The sequence below is a fragment of the Psammomys obesus genome, unplaced genomic scaffold (assembly GCF_907164565.1).
Source record: "Psammomys obesus unplaced genomic scaffold, mPsaObe1.curated_primary_1811, whole genome shotgun sequence".
Taxonomy (NCBI): Eukaryota; Metazoa; Chordata; class Mammalia; order Rodentia; family Muridae; genus Psammomys; species Psammomys obesus.
Window position 1 is genome coordinate 26,527,667 of NW_026596051.1, and position 16,574 is coordinate 26,544,240.

The 16,574-nt window shown below is 42.5% G+C and overlaps 1 protein-coding gene across 1 annotated transcript in view; it reads left to right on the plus strand.

Moving 5' to 3' along the window:
* Nucleotides 1-15,464, plus strand: part of Bst1 (bone marrow stromal cell antigen 1) — a 37,416-nt gene extending 21,952 nt beyond the window's left edge. The window contains exons 2-9 of the mRNA XM_055624075.1: nucleotides 308-434; nucleotides 1,631-1,766; nucleotides 2,284-2,366; nucleotides 6,063-6,139; nucleotides 7,140-7,232; nucleotides 11,822-11,908; nucleotides 13,299-13,358; nucleotides 15,062-15,464. Of these exons, the coding sequence (XP_055480050.1) occupies nucleotides 308-434; nucleotides 1,631-1,766; nucleotides 2,284-2,366; nucleotides 6,063-6,139; nucleotides 7,140-7,232; nucleotides 11,822-11,908; nucleotides 13,299-13,358; nucleotides 15,062-15,167 (769 nt within the window). The 3' untranslated portion in view covers nucleotides 15,168-15,464. The remainder of the gene's footprint in view (nucleotides 1-307; nucleotides 435-1,630; nucleotides 1,767-2,283; nucleotides 2,367-6,062; nucleotides 6,140-7,139; nucleotides 7,233-11,821; nucleotides 11,909-13,298; nucleotides 13,359-15,061) is intronic.
* The last annotated feature ends 1,110 nt before the right edge of the window (nucleotides 15,465-16,574 follow it).

Sequence of the window (16,574 nt, forward strand, 5' to 3'; positions counted from 1 at the left end):
TGTGTGTGTGTGTGTGTGTGTGTGTGTGTGATGTGCCTGTGCCCATGTAGAGGAGGACAATGGGTCTCCTGCTCTGTCATTTTCTGACTCCATCATCTTCTGAACTTTGTCTGGAAGCGAGAGCTAGGCTAGTGGCCAGCAAGCACCAGTCATCCTCCTGTCTCCAGCTCATACAATGCTGGGATTAGAGGCACAGGCAGCCACGTGGGGAGGGTGGTGGGTGTTGAACTCAGGGCCTTGTGCTTACAGCACAAGCAGCCTTACCCTGGGAACCATGTCCCCAGCCCTGACTGGCACTTCTGCACAGGAACAAAAACTGCACAGCCATCTGGGAGGCCTTCAGAGTGGTGCTAGACAAGGATCCCTGCTCCGTCCTCCCCTCAGACTATGACCTCTTCATTAGCCTCTCCAGGCACTCCATTCCTAGAGACAAGGTAAGCACAAGCACCTCAGATATGACCAAAAGTGTAATTTTTTCATTTGTACTGCATTTTTTTTCTACTTCTTTGTTGGTAAAAGACAGGTGCGTAATTTTAAAACTTACATCTCTCATAGGTTTAGTGAGATATTTGATGAACACAATAAATAACGTACTGGAACTCTTCTGTATTCCTGGTATTGTATTAAGGGTTAAGGATCCAATGTACAAAACAGTTCTTGTAGCCTTTCCCATCTACAAAGAGGCTGGACTACCTAGGACTGTATGAAACAGAGACCAGAAATATTGTTACATATGCTGTATGAAGACACTAGTTATCCTGGAAGGTAGCAGGTGTGCTATATAGAGTGAGGGGTTTTGGGCTGGTGTGATGGCTCAGTGGTTAAAAACAGTGGCTGCTCTTTCAAGGGTCCTGAGTTCGATTCCCAGCAGTCACATGGTGGCTCATGACTATCTATACTGGTATCTGATGCTCTCTTCTGGCATGTAGGTGTACATGGAGACAAAACACTCCTACACTTAAAAATGCATAAATAAGAAATTTTTAAAAATTAAAAAAATGAGATGTTTTTAAGCACTTTGCATTGTGTTACTGCATACCATCCTAATCAGAGCTACAGAACTAAGCCAAAGGCTTCTGCTTCTCATTTTCCACATGTAGAAACTGAGGCTCAGAGAGATGATATGCCTTGGCCAAGATTACACATCTAGCATGGACAAAGCCAGGCCTCTAACCCTGGTCCTTTAATAATTTTTAATGCAAAGGTTACAAATGATTAAAAAAAATATCAGTGGTGCACTTATTTTACACTACAGAAGAATTATGTCATAGTCTAAGCCAGTGGTTCTCAACCTGTGGGTTGAAACTCCTTTGGCAAACCCCTAGCTCCAAAAATATTTACATTACAATGAATAACAGTAGCAAAATGACAGTTGTGGAGTAGTAGCTAAAATCATTTTATGGCTGGAGGTCACAAAATGAGGAACTCGATTTAAGGGTCTCAGCATTAGGGAGGTTGAGAACCATTCATCTACGTGCTTGTTTGTGATACAGCCATGAGGAAAAAGAGAGCAGCAGGCTTACAGCAGGCCAGATTCCCTAAGGAATGGCTGCTGGCTCATCCTGATAACACTGCAATCAATGCGCTTTCATTTTAGTTTGTATTTTAACTCCTGGTTGTTTCTCATCAGTCACTGTTCTGGGAAAATAACCACCTACTCGTTACCAGCTATGCAGAGAACACCCGTCGCCTCATGCCCCTGTGCGATGTTCTGTATGGCAAGGTTGGGGATTTCTTGAGCTGGTGTCGACAGGAAAATGCCTCTGGTAAGACCTTTGTACCCATCGCAGCTCCTCAACCTGTGGGTTTACCTCCGGTGCTGGAAGTTTTCATATGTGTTCATCTCTTTTAAATCCTTCCCAAATCTTATGAGGTAAGTGGTATCTATAGGAATTGGTAATAACAATAACAGGAAGAGTGTATCTACCTTGCCAACTTCAGTTACAAGCACTTTAGACCCATTAAGTCTAGAATACACACATTATCTCCTATCATTCGTCCTATTCTTCAGTTGTGGAGATGGAGGCATGGCATGATTAAGGGAATTGCTTAGGTAGGTATAGTGAATAGGCTGTGTAGTCTTGCACTCTTATCTCAGAGTCTATGATTCCAATCCAGCAGGACTCTGCCTTCATCTCTTTATTTTCCACAAGAGAAATTGAGGCTTAGAGAGGGTAAATGCCCTGTGCACATTGTTCAGAATCCATGCCAAATATGGAGTTAGCATGTACTTAGAATTAATACATTTACAACATGAAATGTGTTTGTGTACTTTTCTTTTAGGACTTGATTACCAGTCCTGCCCCACATCAGAAGACTGTGAAAACAATGCTGTGGATGCCTACTGGAAAAGTGCATCCATGCAGGTAATCCTGGGATGGGTGAGTGGGTGCTGAGCATGTGTGGAATCTATGACCTGGACTCTAGATGGAATGCCTTGGTCAAGATTACCTTAATGAATCTTCCTTTCCACTTTAATGACTGCTCTCACTCCTTTTCTCTGTTCCACAAAGTTGTGAGGGTTTAAGGGGATAAAATACTTAATGCAGTGGCTGGGGCAGAGAGAAACATTTGGCAAATGTTAGCTATACATGGGCAGTGCATAGTCAGCATTTCTGTTGCGGTGTGGTTGTGTTTAGTGTTTCAAAGCCATGCTAATTCTTAGTGCTATGAAAAACAGGAGTAATCACTATTTTACAGAAGAGCCTGGGAAGCTGAAGACTTAGATGTGGGTATCAGAAGTGTCCATGGAGTATCTTTAATGGGAGAAGAGCTGATAGGCTACCAGTAAGCTGGAATCACAGAAATGTTCCTAAGACATGTCTGAGTCTCAGAGGATATTAGCTCCACAATTGATAATGGCCGTCAGTGACTATGAAATGGCGTCATTTTTAGTTTAAGCTCTCTGCCTGAACCTTTGCAATAAAGGGGAACAGAGGCTGTCTCTGACATGAACTCAGTGGCTGGCTCTTTGATCACCTCCCTCTGAAAGGGGAGCAGCCTTACCAGGCCACAGAGGAAGACAATGCAGACAGTCCTGATGAGACCTGATATGGCTAAGGTCAGATGGACTGGGGGAAGATCATGGGAGAAGAGGGAGGGAAGGTAGCATTGGAGGGGGATGAAGGAGGGGGTTCAGCTGGGATACAAAGTGAATAAATTGTAATTAATAAAAAAAAAGATTAGAAACAAAGAGGGTTAAGTCCTCAGCTAAGTGCTGGTGATTAAATGTCTATTGTGCAAGAAGCAAGTTGAGGACAGGGTACTTCCACCCCTCCCCTTCCAGAAGTGAGGTGTCTTTGCCTCCCATTATCTACTTTGCTCTCCTGCTGTTCTACTGATAGGGGGAAGGACTTTGATCAAAGCTTCCACCAGGGCTAAGGAAAGGACCTCCTGCAAGCACAAGGTCTCATGCTGAGCACTCCTGACAGCCCCACTGAGAGCAGCATTTGTTCCCACCTTTGGAGGGAGGGCTTCATCTGAAATACAGGCTCCAGTCAGCTGCCAGAGTCTCTTATTGGAGACTGGAAGGGTTAAGACCCCTACAGAGGTATCATTTCAACTCTGCCTGTAAAAGAACTGTAATAGGCTGGAGAGCTGGCTCAGCAGTTAGAGAACTGGCTGCTCTTTAAGAGAACCCCGGATCAATTCCCAGCACCCACACATTACACACAGGTTAACGCCTGTCTGTAACTTCAGTTCCAGGAAGTGTGATACATTCACACAGACATACACACAGGAAAAACACCAATGCCTAGAAAGTAAAAATAAACAAATTATTTGAAGAGGGCTCAGCGGTTAAGAGCTGCTCTTCCGGTCCTCACTTCAATTCCCAGCAATGACATAGTGGCTCACCATCTGTTGCCATCTTCTGGCCTGCAGGCACCCATGCAGACCAAGTACCCATACACATAAAGAAAAAAGTAAACCTTTAATCTAAAATCTTTTAAAGACATATCATTATAAAAGAGTGACGTGTGAACAGGTAGTAAAATACACTTGAGCCAGGTGAAGACAGTAGAAGGCCCTATCTCTGTGGGTTCAAGGACAGCCTGGTCTACAGAGCTAGTTTCAGAACAGCCAAGGCTGCGCAGAGAAGCACTATCCTGTCTCTGTCTTGAAAACAAGCAAGCAAACAAACAAACAAACAAACAAAGAGTTGTAGCACATGCCACAATGAATCTGCCTGGCTTTAAGGTGTGTGCTCCAACAGAATGTTATTAGGGGAAAGTAGTATCAGTGCCTTCAATTTTTAAGCCCTTAGAATGTACTAGAGTTGAAGCAGGAACAAAACTAATTCAGTATAGTAATGAGAAGGCTCGGACTGTATAAGAAGTCAATAAAGGTTGTTGTCATCACTATTATATGTGGTGATAGAAATCAACCTTTAGGATTTGCACTTATCAAGCAAAGGTGCTACCATGAGCTACATTCCCAGGCTAAATGTCATGATGTTAAAAGTTTCATCTTTATAGTTATCCTCTGAGGTAGCTGTTTGTTCAGACTTGGAAAATGAGGTGAAAAGACTTTCCTAAAGCTAAAATTGTAATAAGTAGGTGAACTGGGATTTGAAAACAGGCTCTCTAGCTTCAGAGACTGAATTTCCTTCCAATACTGTCTACAGCTTTGTTGCATGTATAGCCACACCCTTTTCAATTCTTTCCCATCATCAGTTCAGTCACTGCTTGTGGTAGAGAATGGCAAGTTACAGAAAGAAAAATGAGATCATCCATATTCCTGCCACCAAAATGCTGCCCCTTTAGCACAGAGGTTGTCAGACTTCAGGTTCACAAGAGGTAACTCCTGCTGTTGGTACTGGCTGGAAGCAGTACTAACAAAATGTATCTCTGTTTAGGAGCAGCTGGTATCAGGCGTCATTTTATTAGTGAGTAAGCCGGTCCAATGAGGCTCAATAACACATTAACCACCTACCCTGAGAGCAAGGCTATTTAGATATCCACTTATTTATTTATTTACTTTTTTGTTTGTTTGTTGATACCAAAGACTGAACACAAGGACATGTGCATGCTAGTATGTCTGAGCCACACCCTCAGTCTTGCTCAATTATATTGTATCGAAACTCACCTTCTGTCCATCTAATCTTGCACTTTGTTTCCAATGTAAGCATTTCCTATGTTTATAGATTCTTACCAGTGCACTTTAATAATTCAGGCTTTAGTGCGATGTTTGTACCTCCTGGGAATCCTGCACCACTCTCTTGCTGTTTCAAGCCAGCGAGCATGTTTTTGGTCTTGCTAGCCATGCCACATCGCACTGTGTGCAGTGCTTGTGGTGAGACTGTACTATTTACCAAAGAACTCTGGCTTTCTGCACCTGTGGTTTGTACTCTGCTGCAAGCCGTTATTCATGTGCGACTCACATGGGCCAATAAGAGGTGAGTGGTAGTGACATGTGTGTGACTGGCCCTACTCCCTTCCTGGCAGTTAATAACTTTGCAGGTGTCGAGACTTCCTCATACTGAGAACTCAAAGGGCCAAACCACCATGAACCCGTGGTGAATGTTCAGTGGGGGCGCAGAGTGAATCGTTGTGCGAAGCCACTGCAATGTCAAGGCTACCTGTCACATCTGCTTAGCCTTGTTTATTCTAGCAGACATGACGGTGTGCATTCTCGATCATTTTCTCAGGTCAGGGTACCTGAGTTATGACAAGGGGAACTTAAAAGGTAATTTGCTTCTCCAATAAATAAACCAATGTGCATCTCTGTTAGCCAGGTGGAGTACCAAGTTTTCCCCTGTTAAAAATTGTCTGGCCTGGAGAGATGGCTCAGCTGTTAAGAGCTCTCACTATTCTCCCAAAGGACCCATGTCAAATCCCAGCACCCACATGGCAGTTCACAACTGTCTGTAAGTCCAGTTCCAGGGGTATCTGATATATACATGCATGGAGCCAAAACACAAATATAAGTTTTTTAAAAGTCCAAAAATTGTCAATTTAAAACAAACAAACAAACAAACAAACAAGACCCCGAAGAAATGTTGCTTTTAAAGCACAAAAATGATGTGACTTCACTTGTGCCAAAATCTCTGTTTCTTCTTGCAGTATTCAAGAGACAGTTCTGGGGTGATCAACGTCATGCTGAATGGCTCAGAGCCAAAAGGAGCCTATCCTGTGAAAGGGTAAGAACTGCAACACCAACAAACAACACAGATGATAACAAATAAAGTCTAGGGAATCTTCCCAGGGCCAATTTAATGCTTGCTTTTGTACAGTCAGGTAAAATAAAACAGTTGAATGATGTAGTGATTAGAACCATCTCTATACCGTTAAACCACTAAGAGCTGACAAATACCTCCTGCGACTTGAGATGCCAGGCTGGGTTGCTACCCCTTGGGGGCCTCCCTTTCTATGAGAAGAAGGAAAGGGGGAATGGGAGGAGGGGAAAATGGGAGGGGTTAGGATCAGGCTGTAGACAGACAGACAGACAGATAGACAGATAGATAGATAGCTGACAAATATGTGAGAAAGTCTCCAAATGTACAAGGTAAATTGATTTGCAAACATGCTTGCTTTGCAAACATGAGGGCCTCTGTTTGATCCCGAGAAGCCAAGTAAAAAATTTGGGAATGTTAGCACTTTTGTAATCCAAGTGCTGGGGTGGCAGAGACAAGTGGATCTCTGGGGCGTACTAGTCCAGCCAGCCCCCCCTACATGGCCAGTTCCAGGCCACTGTGAGACTAGACAGCATCCAATGTTGTTCTCTGTACATACCCACAAGCATGTGCGCCCTCACATAAACACGTGCATGTAAATGATATGTGAAAAGAGCCCTAGAAACTGTTTTTGGAGACAGGGTCTCTGAATAGCCCTGATCATTCTGGAATTCACTATGTAGACCAGACTGGCCTCAAACTCCAAGAGATGCATCCACCTCTACTTCTCAAGTTCTAGGTCTAAAGGTGTGTACCACCACAATTGGCTTTCCTGGAAACTTTTCAAAAATTTTAATAAATATTAAAATAAACTAAGAGCCAAGATGGAGAGTTATCATACTGTGTTGACTTGAAGAACTGTTCTCTTTGTCTGGAGACAGGGCTCAATGCTGGAAAATTGGCCTAGCAGTACAGCCTCAACTCCATGGAAGCACAGACAAAAATAAATGTCTTCTCTGTTTCCCAGGTTTTTTGCAGATTTTGAAATCCCATACTTACAAAAGGATAAAGTCACAAGAATTGAGATCTGGGTCATGCATGAAGTTGGGGGACCCGATGTGTAAGTATTGGGGCTTTGGGATGCTAGCTGTGAGGTCTTGCTTTGCTTGGATATGATCTGATCAGGGCCCTTTCGCGCATTAGGGCCCTGGCTTTGGGACCCGCCAGCCTTCTGCTTCTAATGAAAAGAAGGACAACAGTTGGGAATGCCAGTGTGCTTCCAGCCCAATACATGCTACCCTTCATGATTCCTTTGGGTACATGAATTTCTTATATTTCTGAGGGTCAAAACTAGTTTCTTCTTCTTATCACTTGAAGGGTCAATCCTTCACAAGGGTTTTCAAAATCAGCCCAGTGCTCTGTGATGAAGCCTTTGCTCTCAATGGAGTAACCATTTCTGCAACTAGGTACTGCTAACTGGTGAGGACCAGCATTTGGAAGACCCACAGCTTCTCAACAACCACCCAACTTATATAAGCAAAGGCAGAGCTCTTTTTTTTCCAGAAATGAACATCACTGTCAAGCAGCCTAAGACCACACACACACACTTGTGTACACACTTGCTTACCTCACGGTTTGCAAACCTGTGCCTTAAATATTGCCAGATTAAAAAGTTAAATCCATTTGCCCCCAAAGCCTGGCAGTGAGGCCACAGCCTGTTTTAGAGAAGAGCTGGGCCCTAATCTTCAGAGCCTTGATGCTGTGTGCAGAATATTGCCAAACCCAAGGAAGCATTGCTACTGAGTGTGTGTGTCAAGAGAACTTTGGTAAATTCCCTTTCTAACATGAAACATGCCCTGAGTCTAACCTCATGATGTGCATTTTTGCCCCCTTTTGGGTAACATATTACAACAGCTTTGGAAACTGTTTTTCATATAAGTTATACCAAGATCTGCATTTTTCTTCCTAGAAAACAAATTATACTTACTGTTTCCTAAAAGCATTATATCTTGTTTTTTTTTAATTACTTTTTGTAAGGAATTTCTCTTTTCTAGTATTTATGTTGTCATATCTATTAGATTTTGTTATTTGACCCTACATTTAGAAAATGTCATTTTAACATCATCTCATCTCCTCATTTCTGTGGCAGGAGGGATTTAAAAGTGATCAGATTATATCCATGAAATGGTCCTAGTAAGGGGAACAGGGACTGTCTCTGACATGAACTCAGTGGCTGGCTCTTTGATCACCTATTCCTGAGCTGGGAGAGCAGCCTTGCCAGGCCACAGGGGAGGACAATGCAGCCAGTTTGGATGAGACTGGATAAGACAGGCTAAGATGGAAGGGAGTAAGGACCTCCCCTATCCGTGGACTTGGAGAGGGGCATGAGAGGAGATGAGGGAGGGAAGGTGAAGTTAGGAGGGGATGAGAGAGGAGGCTACAGCTGGGATACAAAGTGAATAAACTGTAATTAATATAAAAAATAAAAATAAACAAAAAGAAGTGCACCTGCTTGAACATTTGAGCCACAGCATAGAGTTGCTTGCAGGCTGGGAGCTAACTAGTGGGCACTTGAACACAAAATCTAAAGAAAGCAATGAAGATTACAGTTTATAAGTTGTATCTTATTAGGGATTAATTTTAGGCAACCAGATTGCAGCAAGCATGAGGTGAGAACTGTGTCAACCTGTTTTGCTGGTAATGATCTTACTAAAGATATGAATCTTAAAACATCCTATGACAAGCTTCAACTGAACACAGTGACATGTATTTACATAAAACGTCCAGTCTGAGAACTGTCAGCATTGTAGCTTTAACTGGCTCTAGAGTGACTATAGAAGAATCCTTTCCTTGTCCCTGTGTCCAATATCCTAGAGGCTCATGCTATTGCTGGCTAAAAATTTCTAAGTAGTAAGCCTGACCCAGAGAAGGGCATCGGCTCCAAGTTCTGACAAAAGTTCTAAAATATGCCACCACCCAGTACTTTGTCTTCTTCATTCCTGGAACTCTATTTCTATGGAAACTTCCTCCAGCTGCTCATTTGCTCACTGAACATTCACTTCCAACCAGCTTTATGGTGGGGAGGTTGCTTCTATTCCCATTCCACATAGACTCAGCAGGACTCTGTTCTAACCACAGTTTGTAGCAATGTGTCTACCATGGATGTTTTAGTCCTCCTGCTAATTGTGAGCATCATGAGGAAGAGATTTAATATTGGTTGGAACGAGGGTAGTGGACATGCTCAGCATGTGTGATTTTGCTGTCATGGACTTACAATTCTTATTATTGTGCCTTATCCTTAAGGCACTAGAAGAGTCATGCTCGCAACTTGGATATGCCACAGAAGCTGTGAGCTTTCTCTAGGTAAAAATTCTTGACTTAATAAGAAAAAAAAATCTTATGCTGAAGTTGCTAAGATTATATTAGAAAAATTCCGAGCCTCAAATTGGATTTTAAATTTTGATGGAAGAAAGCCTACTTTTAGGAGTTTATGCCAAAGAAACAGAAAATTAATATGTACAAAATGAATTTTCAACAAGCTTTGTTATAGTTTAAGTGACAATGAAATACAAGAATCAACTTAAGTCTTCAAAACAGGGAGTTTGCTATGTGAAACATGATCTGTAAGGGAGAGCATGCAGAGTTTATAAACAATGGCATATGTGCAATGCATAATTATATATAGACACACATCTACACATACATACATGAAGAGTTTATAAACTGACATATACACTTATATATACATATGTGTGCTTAAATGCGGAGTCTACAAATGTGGCATATATGTATACATACTTATATATAGACATATGTATATATTACACATGCAGAGTTTACAAACTGGTGTGTGTGAGTGTGTGTGTGCGTGTATTTAGCCAGATACATACAGACATGGGCTAAAGCACACAATCACACTGGTAGCATGCCAATGCTATGCATACAAAGCCTCATGGGAAGTGTAAGTTTATATACTGTTGCGCCTCCACCCTGGGAATGTGATTCAAATGCCTAGTGGAAGATTGCATTTTTTCCTCTCTGTACAACCTATGAGGAAGTTTCTTTTATAAATTGGGCACACTAAGAAACAAAAATAATAACTAGTAATAAAGTAGAACAACAATATTATACTGTAGTAAAAAAATGAATGTGATCTAGCTTGAAAACATCCCTTGTGCTGTATACATGCCTCCAAGGCAAGCTGAAATGAAGAGCGACTCAGTGCGTGCATGCACTGTGGGCCTAACTTCTGAGGTGCGGAGTATGGCAGCAAAACCAGCACAATTTCTTTTTTCTTCAGCAGAATTTCATAGATAGAGTTTCTCTTCTAGGATTAGCAACCTCAGCAGCTCAGCATCCATATATCTAAACTAGAGAAAGCACACGGCTCCTCTGGCATATCCAGACTGCCAGTATGACTGCTCTGGGTATTTCGAGAACAATAATAAGTGTTACAAGTCCCTGACAGTCCATCTGACATCTAAGAGTGACCAATGAACAGGTGTTATCCAGTGTGGCTGGGCTGGACCACGGATGATGCACACCCTGGTGAGTCAGGGTGGGTCAGTAAGAGATTTCCCTGAGCCGATCAACATGGAGTGCAATTGAAAACGTCTGAATTGTTTTGCTTATGTAATTTTCTACTCAGAATTTTCAGGCCAGCATCGACTGGCTAACTGAATTGTGGAATGCGTGACTGCGGGCACGTGGGGGTTAATGCCGCCTAGAAATTGTTAGCAGTAATTATGTCTAGGGATGACACTTGCAATGATCTTTTTCTCTTTTGCTTTCTCTAACATTTTAAACTTTGTATGCTTTTGTTGTTTGAAGCTTTTAGTGTAGGTTGAGCAGATTCAAAGTTATCATCCTGTCAGCCCCTGGGGACCATTGCAAATGTTTGCAGCGGGGCCGTCATGGCTACACATGGCAAACGGCACAGCACAAGCCATCCCTGGCCCCCTGTGCTTCTCTCTGGGAGATGGATGTTCAGTGCATTCTTTGCTAGACTGTAGATTTCCCAGAAGCAACAGCGTCTAGACCACACGCTTTCCCGTGTTCTCCGTGAGGGAAGAACATCCGGGAGTGGCCTAAAGATCTTTGGTTAACTCTGAAACAGCTTCTTCTATCGTTTCCTCCTTCTCTAATCTGTTTCAAAAAAACATCTGTCTGTGTTTTTTTTATAGATAATTTTTTAAATTTTTTATTAATTACACTTTATTCATTTTGTATCTCCCCATAAGCCCCTCCCTCCTCCCCTCCCGATCCCACCCTCCCTCCCCTTTCTGCATGCATGCCACTCCCCAAGTCCACTGATAGGGGAGGTTCTCCTCTTCTTTCTGATCTTAGTCTATCAGTTCTCATCAAAAGTGGCTGCATTGTCCTCTACTGTGGCCTGATAAGGCTGCTCCCCCCTCAGGGGGAAGTGATCACCGAGCAGGCCAATCAGATTATGTCAGAGGCAGTCCCTCTTCCCATTACTATGTAACCCACTTGGACACTGAACTGCCATGGGCTACACCTGTGCAGGGGTTCCAGGTCATCTCCACGAATAGTCCTTGGTTGGAGTATGAGTCTCTGGGAAGTTCCCTGTGTTCAAATTATCTTGTTCTGTTGCTCTCCTTGTGGAGTTCCCGTCCCCTCCAGCTCTTACTATTTCCCACTTCTTACATAGAATTCCATTCACTCTGCCCACATCTGTCTGTGTTTTAGGGAATCCTGTGGCGAAGGCAGTGTGAAGATCCTGGAAGACAGACTGGAAGCCCTGGGGTTCCAGCACAGCTGTATCGATGACTACCCGTAGGTGGCGCTATGCATCACCACTTTGCGGGGTTAGAGCGATTCAAAGGGTTGGTTTAGACCGTGCATAGTGGTTTCTGCGTTGCCAAGGACCGTGGGGGCAGGGAACACCTTCCTGAGCCCATTTTAAGGACAGCTGGAAGGTCCTGAAAGCAGAAGTTTATCATTTACACATCAAAGGCTGCTTTCTCCCTCCAGCCTTTGATGTGTGATGAGATTGGAGACCAAGCGCTGTGGTTCCCATATCTTCAAATCACAGTATAAAAGATAATGAAATGGGCACTTGCTTGAAAGATGGGACCTGACCACAGATGGAAGAAAAAAATCATAGCAGCTACTGTTTATTGAGACATTGTGATCCGCACTTTAGATGCTTTGCCTCAGGTGTCATCAAGGGCTTTTCTACCTAAGCATTAGCAAAGCTTGGCTCTAAGCTTGGGGTAGTGTTAATCCTCTTTTGGGCTCAGAATTCCTGTCTCTGTCTTTCTCTAACCCCTTCACCCCTTTCACAACATGGTTTCTCCATATAGTCCTGGCTGCCCTAGAACTTATTCTGTAGACCAGGCTGCCTTGAACTCAGGGATCCACTTGCCTCTGCCTCCTGAACACTGGGATTAAAGGCGTGCGCTGCCACCACCATCTCAGCTCTTAAGTGTGCAAGCCTGACGGCTTTTCAGTTCAACACCGGAAAGCTTTCTTAGACACTATGGATGTGCCTGGGTGGAAATGGCATCAGGAGTATTCTTGCCCAACACCATAATCTTGTTGCCTTCTGCCTCCCCAAAGTTGAATGGGCTGTACCATTCTCCAAACTGACCAAAGCCTCCAGGTGTGTGGGTGATGCCATCCCTGTTCCAGTCCTCCCTGATCTTAACCATTGCCCTTTGATTCACCTTTGCTCATGCTCACACAAATGCAGAGCTTAGGTGCCACCTACTCTCCACTTTAAACGGAAAACTAAGCAAATACACATTTCTGGACATCTAACCTATATACAGAAAAATTATAACTCTTCACACACAGTTGGATGATCAGGTTCAGTCTGCAACTCTTTTGGATGGTTGAAGGGTTAAATGCAATGATCTGAATAAAACACAATCCAAAATTTCAGGCACATAGTAAGTGCTTGGTAAATGGCTTTGTGAGAAGGGAGTTTGGACAGGGTCACCCTGTGTAGCTATCTTGGAACTCTGTGTAGAGCAGGTTGGCCTCAAACTCACAGAGATATGCGCCATGACGCCCAGCCCAGCTAATACTGCTTATAAAGGAGTGGCTTGTGGGATCTTCAAGGATGAGTTTTGAGTTTCCAGCACCTTGCAGGCACATCTCAAATGCTTAATGGGCGGATTATTATTTGGATAACCTCCTAAGTACTGTTTTCCTTCCGTAGACCAGTGAAGTTCTTAATGTGTGTGGACCACAGCGCTCACCCCGACTGTGTGATGAACTCGTAAGTACATGGCTTAAGTCAGAACACAGGTGAATTGCAGCCTGATCTTCTGGCCCTTCCCTAGCTAACCCACTGCCCAGTGGGCTCTTCTGCACTGCATCCCCCTAATCTGTTAGTTACGTTGCTGCAAGTTCCACAGACATCTGCAGGCTGAACCAACTCTACCCAAATGCCCGACACCACCCTCTGCCTAGCAGCATTCTAGAAGTGCGGCAGCAGGGTCCCTTGGGATCTTTCCTTCTAAATCCTAATTTATTTTTTTAAAGTTAATATCCAAGCGTGAAACAAAGTTTACAATCATAAAAAAGGACAAGAGAGTGAACAGTGTTTTTTTTTTTCTTTATTCCTATGCTACCAAGTTTCTTTCCTCAAAATAGGTAAACAGCTGTTTCTATAGTCTCGTGTGTCCTTGCAGAGTATGCGACTCCTGTCACAGCACATGTGTGAATTTGTACATATACACAGATATGCACACATACAACACAGATAAAGCTCTTATATCAGTTATAATAAATGATAATATTGAGACGATTATGGGATTTGATTTTTCACTAAATATGTCTTGGAGATGCTTCTATACTTTTTAAGAAAATAAATTTTAGGGCTAGAGAGGTGACACCGTGGCTAACAGCACTGGCTGCTGCTCCACAGGACCTGGGTTTGATTCCCAGGACCCAAACGGTGTCTCACAACTAACTTTAACTCTTAAATATGTCAAACCAACATCTCTACCATAGACCCACAAATATGGCACAAAAAGAAACAAAGTGTGTTTCATTTGTGGATGGTAAAATGGGTGAAGACAACAGAAATGGGTCTGAGAAGATGCACTCCACACCACTGATTGTAACTTCTAGGGAAGAGAGTAAGGATGGCAAAAAGATCAGGGGAGCCACTTGTATTTATTGCTTTTTGCTTTGTTACTTTATTTTGTTGAAAATAAATAAAATGTATCCGGATATTAATTAGTTAACTATTTTAAGCTCTCCCCTCCCCCCCCCAAAAAAAAGGTAGGGGGAATAATGATTCAAGTATGACTATTTAAGTAGAAACTGAACCAGAAATGCAGCTATAGTGAATGTCCAGCAGGGGGAGGCATTGTCTAATAAAGAAGGGGCGTCAAAGTTCAAGGGACGTTTTCCCTAGGTAAGGACAGGGCCACTAGTCCAGTTTTCTAATTTAAGAAATTCCTTTTTTAACTGATTGAAAAGAATTCAATAATTTCTGTTTCAAAATTCCAAGGTCAGACCTTCTTTAGTTTGTTTAAATGGGCTTTGGCCAGGCCGCTGCTTGGTGTCTTAGTCGGAACAGGATTTTCTAAACCATCCAAACCCTGCTGATACACTCTTCACCAATAAGGAACTTGGCTAACACTCTGGAACATCTGTACAATAAGAATTCATACACAAGGAAAAGTGACCTGACTCCATCTGCACCAGGATGAACTATGTCCAAGAGGCACTGTTAGGCAAAGGAAGCAAACTGTATTCCGTATACTTACATAAGGAGGTGTGTCTGTGTGTTTCTTGGAAGGACAACTGAAATTATTAGCTGCAGTTCTCTGGAAATAGGGAAATTAGGAATTTTTACTTTTGGCTTTGTGAACTTTCTGTTCTAGCCAATCGTTTCTGTGGTGCGCATGCACGATTTTGAAAGCGGCCATCACATTCTGACTCTGTCTCTGTTTCCCTCATTCTTTTCAGAGCCTTGGCAACTATGCAGAGGGAGAGGCCATCTCTTCATGCAGCAGGAGATGCCACCCTTATCATTTCTCTGTTGGTGGCTTTGGCTTCAAGCTCTCAAGTGTGACCAGAAAATCACCACGCTGTTCTAGTAGAACCCGCTTTGCATCTACCCTTGAACAGCCCACCTGTTCTGTGTAAACCAAGAGAGCCTACTGTCGAAAGACATGTCCTTCTATGAACAGTGTAACCAGATAGGAATCCAATCATACTCATGTTCATGATTCAAGAAACAAAGCACTTGGCTAGTCCCACTTGGCAGGCAGAATTTGTGACCACAAAGTTAAAGTACTCCTTCTTATTTTAACCATGATACCAAGTGCTGAGACATGGGGTGTAGTATAATCTTATATAATTAAATATAGTTTTGGAAGCATCTGTATTTTATATTTTTTTTGTATTTTCCTGTGTTTAGAAAGACACAATACATGCTTGTTAAGAGCTTCAGATGCATGTACAGTATATAGAGGTATACAAATATAAATGTTATATTTGTATACCTCTATATGGATACTTATGATAAGGGAACAACCTAAAATGTTAAACACACACACACACACACACACACACACACACACACACACACACACCCCCATAGGATAGAATATTCGTTTAACAAGTGAAAGTCATGTGTATCACCTGACTGGTGAACAGTTAAGTCAACACTGGCGCACATTCTGTACTGGGAAATACTGGCCAGTGATCAAAAGTAACTAGTATTTACATACATATAATCATATGGAGAGCAACTCCAGTGCACTGTGCTAAGGAAAAGAAGCCTGGCGAAAACGGCTATACACAGCAAGATAAAGATACAGAGTTCTGAAGAGACAAAGCTGTGGGGAAAGAGAGGAATGCAGTGGATTGCAGGGAGGGTGGGAGGGAGGCATGAGGTACGGGGGAATTATGAGGTGTGAGGACTAAGTTAAACAAGCAGAGAGAAGGACCAAGGTGGCATCTCATGTAAGTCTGTACTTCTCCAAGCTCTCAGAACTTTGTCTTTCTTAGAGCTTTGATTCAGAAAGAATAAATCTCACTGGATGGAGATTCAAAATCTCCGTCTTCAGTGAACATTTAATCACACAATTTCATTTCTGTGGAGCACATGTACGATTTTGAAAGCAGACATTACACTCTGACTCTGTCTCTGTTTCCCTTAGTCTTTTCAGAGCTTTGGCATCTATGCAGAGGGAGAGGCCATCTCTTCATGTTAGTAAGTGTAAGAGATGGGATATAAAACTACTCATAATATGATACAAGTGTTAGGAGATATGTAATAAATCCCATCATGAATGCGTGTTCATAAAATATGCACCGTGAATGAATGAAAGAAAATACCCCAAAGCACAGTGCAGTTTATCTCTGGATAATGACCTCACAGTCATTCTATGTTTTGACCTTAATATTTTTCTAATATTACAGTATAGTTACAGTATATAACTTTTATAATAAAAAATTGAAACATACACACCAT